Source organism: Pogoniulus pusillus, chromosome 1 (genome assembly GCF_015220805.1).
Source record: "Pogoniulus pusillus isolate bPogPus1 chromosome 1, bPogPus1.pri, whole genome shotgun sequence".
Lineage (NCBI taxonomy): Eukaryota > Metazoa > Chordata > Aves > Piciformes > Lybiidae > Pogoniulus > Pogoniulus pusillus.
The window spans coordinates 13,659,041-13,671,772 of record NC_087264.1 but is presented as its reverse complement, the minus strand read 5'-3'; the positions used below and the strand labels follow the sequence as shown (position 1 = coordinate 13,671,772).

Here is a 12,732-nt window from a genome sequence, read left to right as displayed (position 1 = left end):
TCCTCCCCTCCCCCTGCCCAGGCAGTGAATCCTCCTACACCCAATAGGCAGAAATCTCTTCCCATGAAGGAAAAATCCCAAAGGAATTTGCATAAATTAGAAAGGAGAAGCACATTTCATTCAGTCTCTATTTAAACTGTGTGGAAATCATGCTAATGGGAGATAGAAATGCCTGCTGAAGCAGGCAGTAAGGCACTTGCTTCAATCTCATGGAAAATTGCAGATTTAATAATCAGATCTGACTTGGTTAGCTAAAGAAATAATTTTTCCTCCTTGTGATTTCCTTTTGAAGGGTAGAGAAAGTCAGAGAGAAGGAAAACAATTCATCTGTGCTCCTGCAGCAACGCAGAGCTCAGCAAAGCCCTTCCACCACTAAAGTCAGCAGGCAGCCAGTGTCAGCCTGGGCCTGAGATCCCACGGTGAGAAGTAGAGGTCCTTGCTTTTCCTGTGAGGTTTGGATGAGGCTGGCTGCATCTGTGGCACACTGAGAGGTGAGTCAATAATAGCAAAAGCCTGGTCCAGCTGGGAGTTTTCAGGTGCATCTGGCTTTTTGAACAGTTAGATGGCTTAGCCCTTCTAGTTGTGGGGAAAATTATGACCCCTGCCATGGGATTTCAAATCTTAAAGATCAATTTTTCCATTTAGGTCCTTAGATCAGGAGTATAAAGCACAAAGTTATCCACAGTGTCAAAAATTGAACAAATGAGACCTAATTCTTACAATAGGAAGAAGTTTTTGACAGAGACAGTGATTGGCATTGGAATGGGCTGCCCAGGGAGGTGGTGGAGTCACCGTCCCTGGAGGTGTTCAAGAAAAGCCTGGCTGAGGCACTTAGTGCCATGGTCTAGTTGACTGGCTAGGGCTGGGTGCTAGGTTAGTCTGGATGGTCTTGGAGGTCTCTTCCAATCTCATTGATTCTATGATTCTGTGTAAATATCTAGGCTAGACACCAAGTCTTGCTTTGTGCCTTACTCATGTAGGTGACAGTACCTGGACATAAAGGTGACTGTGTACTTGTACCATTGTAGGTGCCCTGCTCTGAGGTTTGCCCACACATGTCCTCTTTCACCAGGCATATCAGCAGCTCAGCTTCAGGTTCTCAGCACCTCAAAAACCCTTTACATGGCCCAAACTGTGAATTATCTGCAGTATTTGGGGGATAAACATCAAACAAGAAAATTCTGTTTCTTCATGGAAAGCTCTTGAGCAGGATATGGTCACTCAAGTGCTTTAGTATGTATCAGGGTGATGCAGCTGTCTTCCACAGGAGACTAAACGAATCCAGGCAAGCCTTCTTTAGGTCATGCACCAGGGACTTCCTTCCATACATTGTATTTATCACTCCATGTATGGTATTTGTGATGGATTTTATGCAGAAGACTGTCTGTCAGATAACAGTATGAAGCAGGCAGATTCAAGACCAGTTCTCATTGTGTGTTAAGGGATAAGGATCCTTCAGGTTCCTTGGAAAGCCCATGTGAGAGCAGTTATTGACAGATATTTTGTACATTTTCCATGTTAGATTAATATCTCTGAAAATAATGCATGCTCTACATCTCACCTTTTATTGTTTAGTTCTAGGTCCAGCTTTTTAATATATTGCCATGACAGACATCAGGCTTATTCATAAGTTCCCCAAACTTTCTCATTTCAGATTTACATTTTCCATGCTTGGCCTTTCTCCAGGAACTAGCATAGCTCTTTTCAGGCTGAGAAACAGAGGAAGTTAAAAGAAATGCTCTGTTTGACTTTAAAGAAATGAAGTCTTGTAACTTCTCAAAAAACAACAGTATGACTAAGGCACTGAGGGATCAAACCACAGGTAAATTTTTACTTGGAGTAGTCCTCATCAAAGGAAGGTGTTTGTGAGTGTTATTAGAATCATAGACTCAACCAGGTTGGAAGAAACCTCCAAGACCATCCAGTCCAACCCATCACCCAGCCCTATCCAATCAACTAGACCATGGCACTAAGTGCCTCAGCCAGGCTTTTTTTGAATACCTCCAGGGATGGCAACTCCACCACCTCCCTGGGCAGCCCATTCCAATGGCAAATCACTCTCTCTGGCAAGAACTTCCTCCTATTGTAAGAATTAGGTCTCATTTGTTCAACTTTTGACATTGTGGATAACTTTGTGCTTTAGTATTTCACTGATGAGCTCTCCCAAGGCCAGATCCTAATAACAGCTCTGGCAAGAGAGGTCTTGCCAACTTTGCTGTAATAGTTTAAGATGCATTTGCCCTCCCTGCTCAGTCTTCTCTGCTGGCTTCTCTGCCCCTCTTCCAGAAGATGCTGACCTCCTGTAGCAGTCTTGGCCGAGGACAACATAATGGGGGTGACCAAGGAAAAGGTTTCCTAAATTGCTCTTGAAGACAAGTTAGAGCTGTCAAGTTAGAGCCTGTGATTTGGCATGCCTTCACTGTAGGCACTCAGCCAGTTCTGCTGGAGGGCTCTAACCTTCGGCAGAGGAGCACCAGCACACAGCTGTGAGAGGTAACTTCAAAATCAGCTGCAGCTGTTTGCTCTGTGAACACAGGCAAAAATGGCGAGCCCTTGATCCTGCAAATACTTACACATGTGCTTCATTTTATAGCTGTGAGTAGTTCCAGGAACTTCAGTAGAGACTGAAGTTAAATTGGCATGTAAATGCTTGCAGAGTTGGGAGCCTGCATTTGCACAGGGTCAAGCTGAGAAAGCTTTGATTCACCATTGGAGAAATGTTGCTGCAGTGAAATTGCACTGGAAGAAAACTTCTGCAGTCTGGTTTAGGCCTTCTTCCTTTCCCAGATGCGTACTGAGATTAAGACCAGACACCTCTGTATCGCTGTACCTTCCAGAACAGCTAGAGATTGCTCCTTGAGTCTGTAGATTGCAGCAGAATGAAGAGGATAAGCATCCTGCTCTTTGGAAAGAAGGACAGTCTGAAGCTCTGTTTCTCCCCAGAGCTGCCATCCAGGTGAGCCTTGCACCAGTGAATATCCCTGTGCTGTTGCATGAGCAGACCTGGAAGCAGCCATGGAGAAGGGCTGCCCTGTCTGAATGGTGCCAACAGATCTTGATTCTGGCAAACCCTGGTGGCCGTTGGACACCCTCAGCCTTGCTTGCTCAGGCCCATGCAGGCAACCCCCAGGAATAGTTTTGGGAACATGTAAGGGTCCACATTTGCAGCTATTTTAGCTCCTTAGTCACTTGTCTGACATCCTGGATTGAATCCATGGCTAGCTCTGCTGCTGAGTAACCAGCAGAGTACTAAAAGGCTTCTCTTCAGGGAGAAAGCAGGTAGAGCCTGCTGGCCGTGTCAGCCTTTGGCCTCTTAGACTGAAGCATTTAGAGGCTTCAGTAAAACCAGCCCAAAATTTTCAGAGGTCCTGAGCACACTGAGCTCTTAGTATCCTTCATGTAAATTAAGCCTTTTCTTCAAGGCATTTTGAAAAACCGTACCCCCTGGAACTGCTGCCTCATTTCCCCGAGGGGCTGTATGTTGCCCCAGGGTCTGGAGGCACCTCCCAGAGCCTTCCCCTCACCCCTGCCCCCCTTCCCCCCACCCCCGAGAGTCTCCTTTGCATCTCACTCCTCCCAGCCCTCACACTAACTTTAGATCTGAAATCCAGCCATTTGTGAAGGGCTCAGACACTAGAGATCAGTGTTGGGTGAAGCTCAGTCTGTCCTTGACTCTTCCTGAGAGAAAAAGCATCAGCAAACTACCCACTCAGGTGCTGAGGGCATCCACTGGGTCCTGCACATCTCTCTGCCAAGCCTACCACGGCCAGAGCTGTCACCTGCACTCCATGAAAGTGCCTAATGAACACAACGAAGGTTCTCTCTACCTACTGTCCCACTTTGGAAATCTCATACCAAGCAAATTCCACATGAATATTTCCAAAGATTTAAAAAAAAAGTTGTAGGAGCAGTCATAAAATGCTTTACTAAGGCAGCGTTTAAGTGGCATATTTTAAACAAGTAGAAGTCATGAAGTTACAGAGAAATCTGTGCTCACGACAGTATTATACACCACCAAACAGCCTTTAGTAAGAGCTTTGCAAAAACTGGTTCTCAGATAGTACAGTAAAAATAGAAGATAGTTGTTTTCCTTCCCCCTTAAACAGACACATCCTGGCTCCTGCCCCCTCTTCTGCTTGGACCTTTATTTAACCTGCGGATGGAGAAGGTAGAGAGCAAGATGTCAGCCCATATCCCTGAGCCTACCAGCTCCCCTTGCAGCCCCCCCGGGGAGCAGGAGTGCTCCCACCACCAACCTCCCCACAAAGCAATTAGCTGGTTCTGCAGTGCAGATTTGCAGCTTAGCTCTTAAAAGCCGTTTCATAAATATTCGATGGCCTTTCCGACAGGGTAATGTGCCTCTGTGACATTAAAGAGGAAACTCTGCGAAGGGGAGGGATGACAACAAATTTATCCACCAATAGCACACTCTTTTGGCACAAAAGCACATTCTTATCTTTACATCCCATAATGAGAAGGCAGGGACGGGACTGTTGCTACAGCTCTCTGGGTGGGTAGATGTACAGTGTAAGAGAAGGGTGGCTGTAAATTGGCTCTTTTTTCCTCCCCTTACCTTTGCAAGCAGAAGGACCCGTGCCTGTGCTCCTGCTGCGGCTCTCCTAAGCCCCCGGGGAGGAGGACTTCTCACACGATGTCAGACTGCGAGGGACTGCCTGTGGGTAAGCGCCAGATTTATATTTACCCCGGTGTCCTGCCGACTAGTTCACATTCTCAGATTGCAAAGTCACACGCAAAGCCGCTTGCTTTCAAAGGGAGCTGGAGCCACAGCAGGGAGAGGCGAAACTCCCTGTAGCCACTGCAGATCCTGGTGCAGTTCCTTACGAGTCCGTGGTGGAGGGGCTGGCACGGGCGGCAGTGCTTAAGTTCCCCTAAAGGCACAGGGGCTGCACAGGAGGAAGGGTTTGGTAGTCAAAGGCGGTCTTAAATGTCTGTGTCTCGAGAGATGACAGTATCAATGTGTGTGTAGTCTTGAGCTTGCAAAGCAGAGTTTCTGGGGATGGGTCCTGCAGGACCAAGCGTGCTGCGTGCATGTCCTGTTCATGCTTTGATAAACCTTCCCAGGCAATAACGGCCACAGGAAGGGCAGATAAATGTAACACAAAGAGTTTATTCGCTGAAAGGAAGTAGAAATGTACCTTATTTTCAAAATAAGTGCCTGACATGTTTTGCCTATATCTGGGAAGGAGTCCTTCAGTAGCACTTCAGGCTGTGTATGTCAAACTTCAGCGAGCAGCAGAGCATGCCAGCAAGGAGCATGTTTCTCAGACGGGTGTTTAACTTCTATAGGAATTGTAAACAGTCACCAGACTGCCTGCACAAAAGGGACTTTGTCAAAACGTTAGAGTAATTCTCTGACAAGGCATTTTACTACTAGATGGAGCATTGGAACATCTTCCTGCTCCCCCTCCTCCTTTTTTTTTTTTAATCTTTGGTCATAGCAAGCATTTATCCTTTCATATATGTTCATATACATGTGCACATTGGGTAGCTTGTGTTTTCCTGCTCTCTGAAGGCTGTGCATCAGAGATGAGGATCTGGCCTAAAAAAAGTGGGGCTGAAGAAGGAGAAGGCTGCTGCAGTGGTTTCTCTTTCTTCCTCTCTCTGCATTCATTTTACAAGACCAATCCCAAGTCCAAAAATGTGCACTCAAAACCAGAGTGCACATATTAATTATGTATATGGTGCAGAGCGAACTGCGCCATACGCAATTCCCCGTGCTGTTGATGCTGTTGGAGAGATGAAGATGAGCACTTGCTGCTTACCTTCTCAAGGGTCTGATCTCTTAACCAGCAAAGCTTCCCTTCTTCAGGCTTTGATTTTAAGGGCCGGTCTTTGGCTTGCTTGTTAAGCACTCTGAGTTGAGGATGGGATATTTCAGGGTGACAGTGACAGTATTTAGCTGGCATTTGATATTAATTATGAAACTGATATTGAGTGTGCATGGCATGTTGAGTGCATGAGTTACTGATATCTCAATTACCTTTGCTGCTGAAAAGACCTAGAAGGTTTCCTCCAGAAAAGTGTGTGTTAGGTATGTAATTTGAGGGAAGGAAGCTGCCTGTTTATGCAGGAATGAAAGACAAACTGATGTCTACATGTGGACATGGATCAGAAATGTGCCAGAATAAGCAAAGGAAAGGTTTCTTTTCTCTCTGTTCCCCCAATAATCCTCCCGCATCACCCAGACAGAGCTGGCCCTGACTGCAGCCCAGCTCCCTGGCAGCCAGGCTTACCCTGCCCCACACTAGGCATAAATAACCAGTGACAGTCAAATGGTCACTTGCAACACGGTCCCCTCATAATGTTATGGTTCTTGTATAGATAGGGATGTGTGTGTGCATATATGTGTACACAAATACACACAAAACTAGCACTGGAAATAGCAATGACAGAACTCCTGCAGGTGTTCAGTAATTTTAATGAACCTATTGCTGACAGCTTGCTTTTCATGTCAAGGTATTTTGAAGTCAAATGATTATCTTTGTGGTAATTAGTCCTTCACTAGCTACTTCAGACTTAAAAACTTTAGCAGTAAAAACTCCACTGCAAAAAGATCAGCGTCAAACTTTCTAAAATAATTAGTGTCTGCTAGTGCAGAAACACCACTTTCCTGAAGCAATGAGTGCAGTAAGGCTGGTGTTGTACTTTAAAAATCCTTAGTTTTCAATGCAGCCAGATAATATAGCTGGAAAAAGTTGTTGCAGTGACAGATATCATTAGCACTGCAATGTGGCTGGAGTCCAGAGCCCTGCTTATAACACAAACCATACAGACGTATGCATGTGTCCGAGTATCCACATGCATGCAACTATAAATAAGCTTAGCCAAAGCACAATGTTACTGTCAAGTGTATGGATTGCTTCACCAACCTCTTTGCAAATAGTATGCCTCAGGAACAAACTGGAGAACTGCAGTTTGTAGTTCCAGAACATTAATGCCAGGATTTTTAGACTGCTTTCAGCCTACACAAGAATGCAGCAAGAACAGCTGCACAATTGTTCCCTCAGACAAGGAACTCAGGAGCGAAGTGCTGAATGCAGTCTTTGGATTAAATAGCTAGCTATGGATGGGTCAATATAACAATAATTTTTCAACAAGAAGGTTTATTCCATGAGAGCATCCTACATCTGTGCAGGAAAAGGTTATGCAATTTTTCAGGGTGAAAGCACTGGATGTCTTTAAATCTCTGTTTTATGTTAAATTCCAGTGTGGCTGCACCCTTTCACTGATGTGGAATGGAAAACTAAACATGTGATGCAAACAAAGTTTTGTTTTGTTGATTGAACGGAGCACAGAAGACATTAATGAAGGATCCTAAATGTCAGATTCAATATAAGCAAGTGTACAGTCACTTTGGACTGAATTCATACCAGAAAGGGCATTTGAAAGCACTGCTATTGAAATGATCTATTAGTGAGTAGAATTCTAAACTTGACACTATTAATTTCCCATTGTAACATGGGGAGATAAAGAAGAAAGAAAGATCAGTCACTTCAGGACAAATGCACAGTTTCTTTCTTATTAGCAATTATTGACATACTGATGCTATCCATTAGTGCAGTTGCATAGATTTTCTGCCATCCCTACACGCAGATAAAAGGAAATCACACCAATTATTTAAGTGCTTCCTCTTGTGTGCATTATTTTTCTCTTGTAAGTACATACAGTTCAGTCTCCATATGACTGAGCAACTTTTCACCCAGACAGCATTTTGATTAGGAATGTGTGACTCATGATGGCTCTGTTTTTCAACACAGTCCTTCTGACTTCAGAAAAACCTCTGAAGTCACGCAAAGCTTCTTAAAGTGCCTCTTTGCTTATTTTCTTTCTTCATCCACAGAGGGAGTTTAAATGATATGGGTAAGTTTTTGTGGATAACATCACTGTTACAGTAACAGAAGGTGTTCAGCCACAGTAGACAAAGATGATTTTGCTGAAGGAGTAGCTATTCAGAGGCTGGGAGTCTCATAAATGCATGCTTTCTCTGCTATTTACTGTAACAGGGCTACAAAGGGAAGAAACAGAATTGCTGCAGCTTGCTCTGCAGCAGGTGGCATGCAAATCAATCTGAATTTCCTTAGAATTCCTCCCAAATTTTTACTTGCCTCATTTCAATAGAGAAGGCAACAAGACCTTTAATTTGAAGTGTTATCCTGACTCTTTAGCTGAATACTTCCTTTGAAAGCTAAAATTACACATTTCAAACATGTCTTTGAGACAAATTGGAGTCAATTTGCTAAAATTGGTGTTTTCATGTACAGGATATCCCAGAAACCTACAGGAATTGTTCTTTCCTGAAATTCAGCACATAGTCTGCACTGTCACAAGGAGTCTGTTCAGCTCAGCTAGACAGGCTGCTAGTGAGCAAGACCTTCATTTTTTCCAAGCTGGGCTGTCTCTAAAGAGCTGCTGGGATTAAAATATGACACAGATATACTTTTGTGACAAAAAACCCCACAACCAATTAGAAAGGACTCATCACATGTATGAGTAGTACTCCTGTCAAACAAAAATGCCCTACTCTCACATATTCAGAATGGGATGTTGCTTTAAATTAATCTTTCATCAGAATTGGTAAAAAATGTCTAACCTTTTGCAGATAACTCTATGCCTCCCTTAGGGCTAGAGCACCAGTTCTGCTTTGCAGTCTAGACCTTAGAGAAAAAGTCTTGACTCAGACACTGATGTTGTTATGTGAGTGGTCCTACTGAATACTACCATTCGCATGCTGAAACCCTGCGTAAAAGGCAACACACAACTTGTGAATTGCTGTGCAGACTTCATTTAGTGCCCTGGGGTAAGGAAGGAAGTGGCAAGATTTTTTTCAGAGCATCAACCCAGCTATCTGCTGCAGGTTAGAAAGATCCACTTTCATGAAGCTCCACCTGGATGAGTATTGTGTCCAGCTCTGGAAACCCCAACACAAGAAGGATATGGAACTGTTAGAGCTAGTCCAGAGGAAGGCCACAAAGATAATCAGAGGGATGGAGCACCTCTCCTATGAAAACAGGCTAAGAGAGTTGGGCTTGTTCAATCTGGAGAAGAGAAAGCTCCAGGGAGACCTTATAGCAGCCTTCCTGTTAATGACTACCACACTGCCATGGAAGCTGTGCACCTTTGATGAAGTTGCTGGAGTTAGCTGCCACTGAAGACTGCTTCAGGTTTGTCTGGGGATTTCATCTAAAGGTCTGTGACTCCAGTCTTGCTCTTGGCTAACTTTCTACATGCCACAGCCAAGTCAAGATGCTCTGCAGCTGCAATAGACATTGCTGAGTCAAATGTCCCAGATAGAAGGTAAAAATATCTGACAGTCAGGAAAAGTCCTTGATAAAGAAGCATTTCTGAATGCCAGCATTTACTCCATTCAGATTCACAGAATTGTTTAGGTTAGAAAATACCTTTAAGGTTATCCAGTCCAACCGTGAAGCTGACACTGCCAAGTCTACCACTAGCCCATGTCACTAACCACCACATCTACACATTCTTAAAAGTATCTCCAGGAATGGTGACTCCACCACTTCCCTGTGCAGTCCGTTCTGACTCCTGACAACTATTTCAATGAATACATTTTAAGACAGGCCCATGATCCAAAATATTCAGACAACAGCCCATAAAGTGTTAAAGTTCCCTACATGCAGTCTTTACCCACTTCACAGGCTAGTGGGAGCTGAGCCTTGGTTAAATACCTCCCTGCTGAGGAGACACTGCCAGGTTCAAACACAGCTCTCAAAGACATGATGCTGTAGTAGCAGCAAGAGACCAGCCATGGCCTCTTGTCATTCATTTTCTTAGACCTTTTGTTGGGGAAAAAAGTGCTTTTGTGTTTGGGAAAAATCTGAGGTTTCCCAAATCTGTGAGGCAATTGCTTCAGTGCTGGAAAAGGAAGAGAGATCTTGGGGCAACTTGGCATTTGCACTTGAGTACCACACCACAGATGGCAAAGTTTCTTGTTTGTCACCACCTTTGCTCATGAAGAGAGAAGCTGCTCTCTGTTGCAGGCAGGCTTGTTCTCAAACATACCAGTACACAGGTGTGTAGCACAAGCCCCTTTTGCTACTCATAAAGTTATTTTTTAAAATGAGGGTCAAAGTTTGCAGCCTCTGGAAATAGGGGGAAACTCTGCTGGTTTTGGCTGTGGTAGAGTTGATTTTCTTCATAGTAGCTAGCATGAGGCTGTGTTTGGGACTTGTGCTGGAAACAGTGCTGATAATTCAGTGATGTTTTCCTTATTGGTGAGCAGTGATTACACAGAGTCAAGGTCTTCTCTGCTCCTTACATCACCCCATCAGCAAGTAGGACAGGTGTGCACAAGGAGCTGGGAGGTGACACGACTGGGACAGCTGACCCCAGCTGACCAAAGGGATATTCCATACCATATGACGTCATGATCAGCCTATAAACCTGGGAGGGGAAGAAGGAAGGAGGAGACATTCAGAGTGATGGTGTTTGACTTCCCAAGTAACTGTTACACACAAAGTGGAATGCTGAAGAAGCAGAGCTCTTTCAGGTAGTCAGGTGGGATGCTAGTTAAGTATCTAGTTAAAGCAACATTGAGAATGCCACATAGGTCCCAAGTGCTCCTTTTCCTCTCCCCCCCAACTCTGACAAGAGGATTTCGCTTTTCTGTAGAAATACTTGGAAGCTGCAGTTTGTCTCATGGTCTGAGAGCAAGAATGCTTGCACAGGCTGTGCAGCACATTTCTAAACAGTCTTATTCCATGATGCTTACAGTAACTTAAGGCATGCAAAAAACAACCAGTGTGGTTTTTCCCCTCCTCTCCATGCCTCACAACATCTGCAGCATTTCCAACATAGTCTGTGTTAAGCCATTGGCATTTAGAAGCCATAATTACATGCAACATTTGCTTCTTGCTGTCTGGAGCCCTTGCTACAGACCTATTTTACAGATAGGTGGGGCACCCTTCCCATATTTTGTTATTCAGACTCCAAACTAAATCCTCAGTTTCCTCTCCCTGCAGCCCAGTGAGTGCCCAGTCACTTATCTGCCTATTCAGTTGCTTCTCGGTCCCTGTAATTTCTTTCCTTACTGTTTGTGATCAGCTCCCTCATCATACAGTAATGGTTTCCACAGTTAAATTTATAGCATTCAGGATTCCCTTAGATCTCAAACCTTCTCTAAAACTCACCTAAAAGATGTGAAAGAGCCTCCAAATGTTTTCTACCTTGTGGGAAAGAAACTGGGGCCGGGGAATGGGCTCTTGGGAAATGCCCAGCAGTGGGCACAGACTTGTTGATAGCGCCCAGGATCAGTTCTCCAAATGAGTCCTGAGTTTCATGGAGCAACTGGAGTCACTGTTGAGTCAGCAGGGCACGTGGGAACTGGTCAGAGCTGCTGTTTAGTTCTGCACACAGTCTGTCAATCATAGAAACTGCTTTTTGTGGAAATGCTTGTCTCTGCAAGCCTTCACTCAAATGACTCCAAACCAGACTCAGTAAATTTGCTATGGCCTTTAAGGAGCCACAACAAATTCCAAGACGATTTAGGAAAGTACAGTGCTGTCTGCATCACAGATAAGAGTGGGCATTTCTGAGAGGTGCCAGTAGCTTGCTCCTCTCAGACAGCTCCTCTCCACTGCTGAGCAGGAACCCCCAGCACTCCGCCACCACTCAGCACTGTTTGCACTCTTCATGTTTCCATCACTTCAGTCCTCCTTGAGAGAGAGCAAAGGCTTTCTCTCACACCAGCTAGTGTGAAGGTATGAAATGAGGAGTTTAGAGACATGTTGGAAAGGTTTAGGTCCAGAATCCCCCTCCCCAAAATCCACAGATGCTACTTGCCAGACTCCGCATTTCACATGGCTTCCATCTATGGAGCTATGTTTTGCAGGTAAATACATTTATTTGCTGCCTGCATAACACTGGTGCACACATCCTTTGTGATGTGCTCTTTGTGGAGCTGCAGGATATGCTATGGCTTTGCCAGCCCTTCTTAACCATCCAGAACACTTCTCAGTGACTAATAAAGCTGCTGTGAAAATGGTAAAGTTCTCTCCAGTGGGAGGGAAGCCCCAGGGACGTTGGCTGGAGAGTATTTGTGTGTGTAGCAGCTTTCCTAGTTGACTCGGATGGCCGGGGTGATTGCTGCTTCTCCCCACAAGCTCTGAGGAAAGAATGACCCCTGTATTTCAGCAGCTCCACGTGTTGCAAAAATGTGTCAAACCCCAGCAGGCAGCCAGCTACCCAGGCAAGCAGTCTGCAGGCTGGTGCAGGGGTTGGGTGAAAACTCCTCTGGCTGGAAAGCTTGCCTGAAGAGGCCTTGCTGATGCATCAAAGGAATGAAAGCACACACACACACATGAATAAACTGTGTGCGACATAGGAGCACATAAGTGCTATCCACAGGCACTCACAAGCCTACAAAAGTGACAGTAAGCTGAGGGTCTCAGGTTGTGCTTGATCATAGTGCAGGAATTAATAAGGACCTAGCTCCAGGTTACAGTTAAAATTTCTGCAACTTCTGCTCTGTGTGGGAGGGAAGAGCTTTAGGAGCCTGATCTGTACCCCCTAGAATGAAAAGGAGTCTTTTATTCACTCCAGTGACCCATAAGTACTGACCGTGTCAGGGTCAGCTTGATGAGTCTTAAGACAGGGCAGTCTGAGCTCTGTGCTGTTTGGCTGGTGAGGTTTGCTGGGTGAGACCTTACCAGCAAGCACTCTTCTGGTGTGTGGGTAGCACCATGCATTAGTCAT

The 12,732-nt window shown here is 44.9% G+C and overlaps 2 protein-coding genes and 1 long non-coding RNA gene across 6 annotated transcripts in view; 2 read left to right on the top strand and 1 right to left on the bottom strand.

The window, feature by feature from the left end:
- Nucleotides 1-2,854, top strand: part of LOC135173375 (extracellular tyrosine-protein kinase PKDCC-like) — a 45,907-nt gene extending 43,053 nt beyond the window's left edge. The window contains exon 8 of the mRNA XM_064140360.1: nucleotides 2,838-2,854. The gene's annotated coding sequence lies outside the window, so the exon portion shown is untranslated. The remainder of the gene's footprint in view (nucleotides 1-2,837) is intronic.
- EML1 (EMAP like 1) overlaps nucleotides 390-12,732 on the top strand; it is a 143,241-nt gene continuing 130,898 nt past the window's right edge. The window contains exons 1-3 of one of the 4 annotated variants that reach the window (XM_064176493.1): nucleotides 390-491; nucleotides 2,838-2,956; nucleotides 4,586-4,679. In XM_064176493.1, coding sequence (XP_064032563.1) covers nucleotides 4,652-4,679 — 28 coding nt within the window. In that variant the 5' untranslated portion in view covers nucleotides 390-491; nucleotides 2,838-2,956; nucleotides 4,586-4,651. Of the gene's footprint in view, nucleotides 492-2,667; nucleotides 2,957-4,142; nucleotides 4,351-4,582; nucleotides 4,680-12,732 lie in introns of those variants that run through there. The other 3 variants (XM_064176405.1, XM_064176575.1, XM_064176657.1) reach the window with 3 other exon arrangements.
- Nucleotides 3,899-5,055, bottom strand: LOC135173776 (uncharacterized). Its single transcript, XR_010301438.1, has 2 exons — nucleotides 4,574-5,055; nucleotides 3,899-4,153 (listed from the first exon to the last, which is right to left on the bottom strand). It is a non-coding gene; the product is annotated as an uncharacterized LOC135173776 (long non-coding RNA).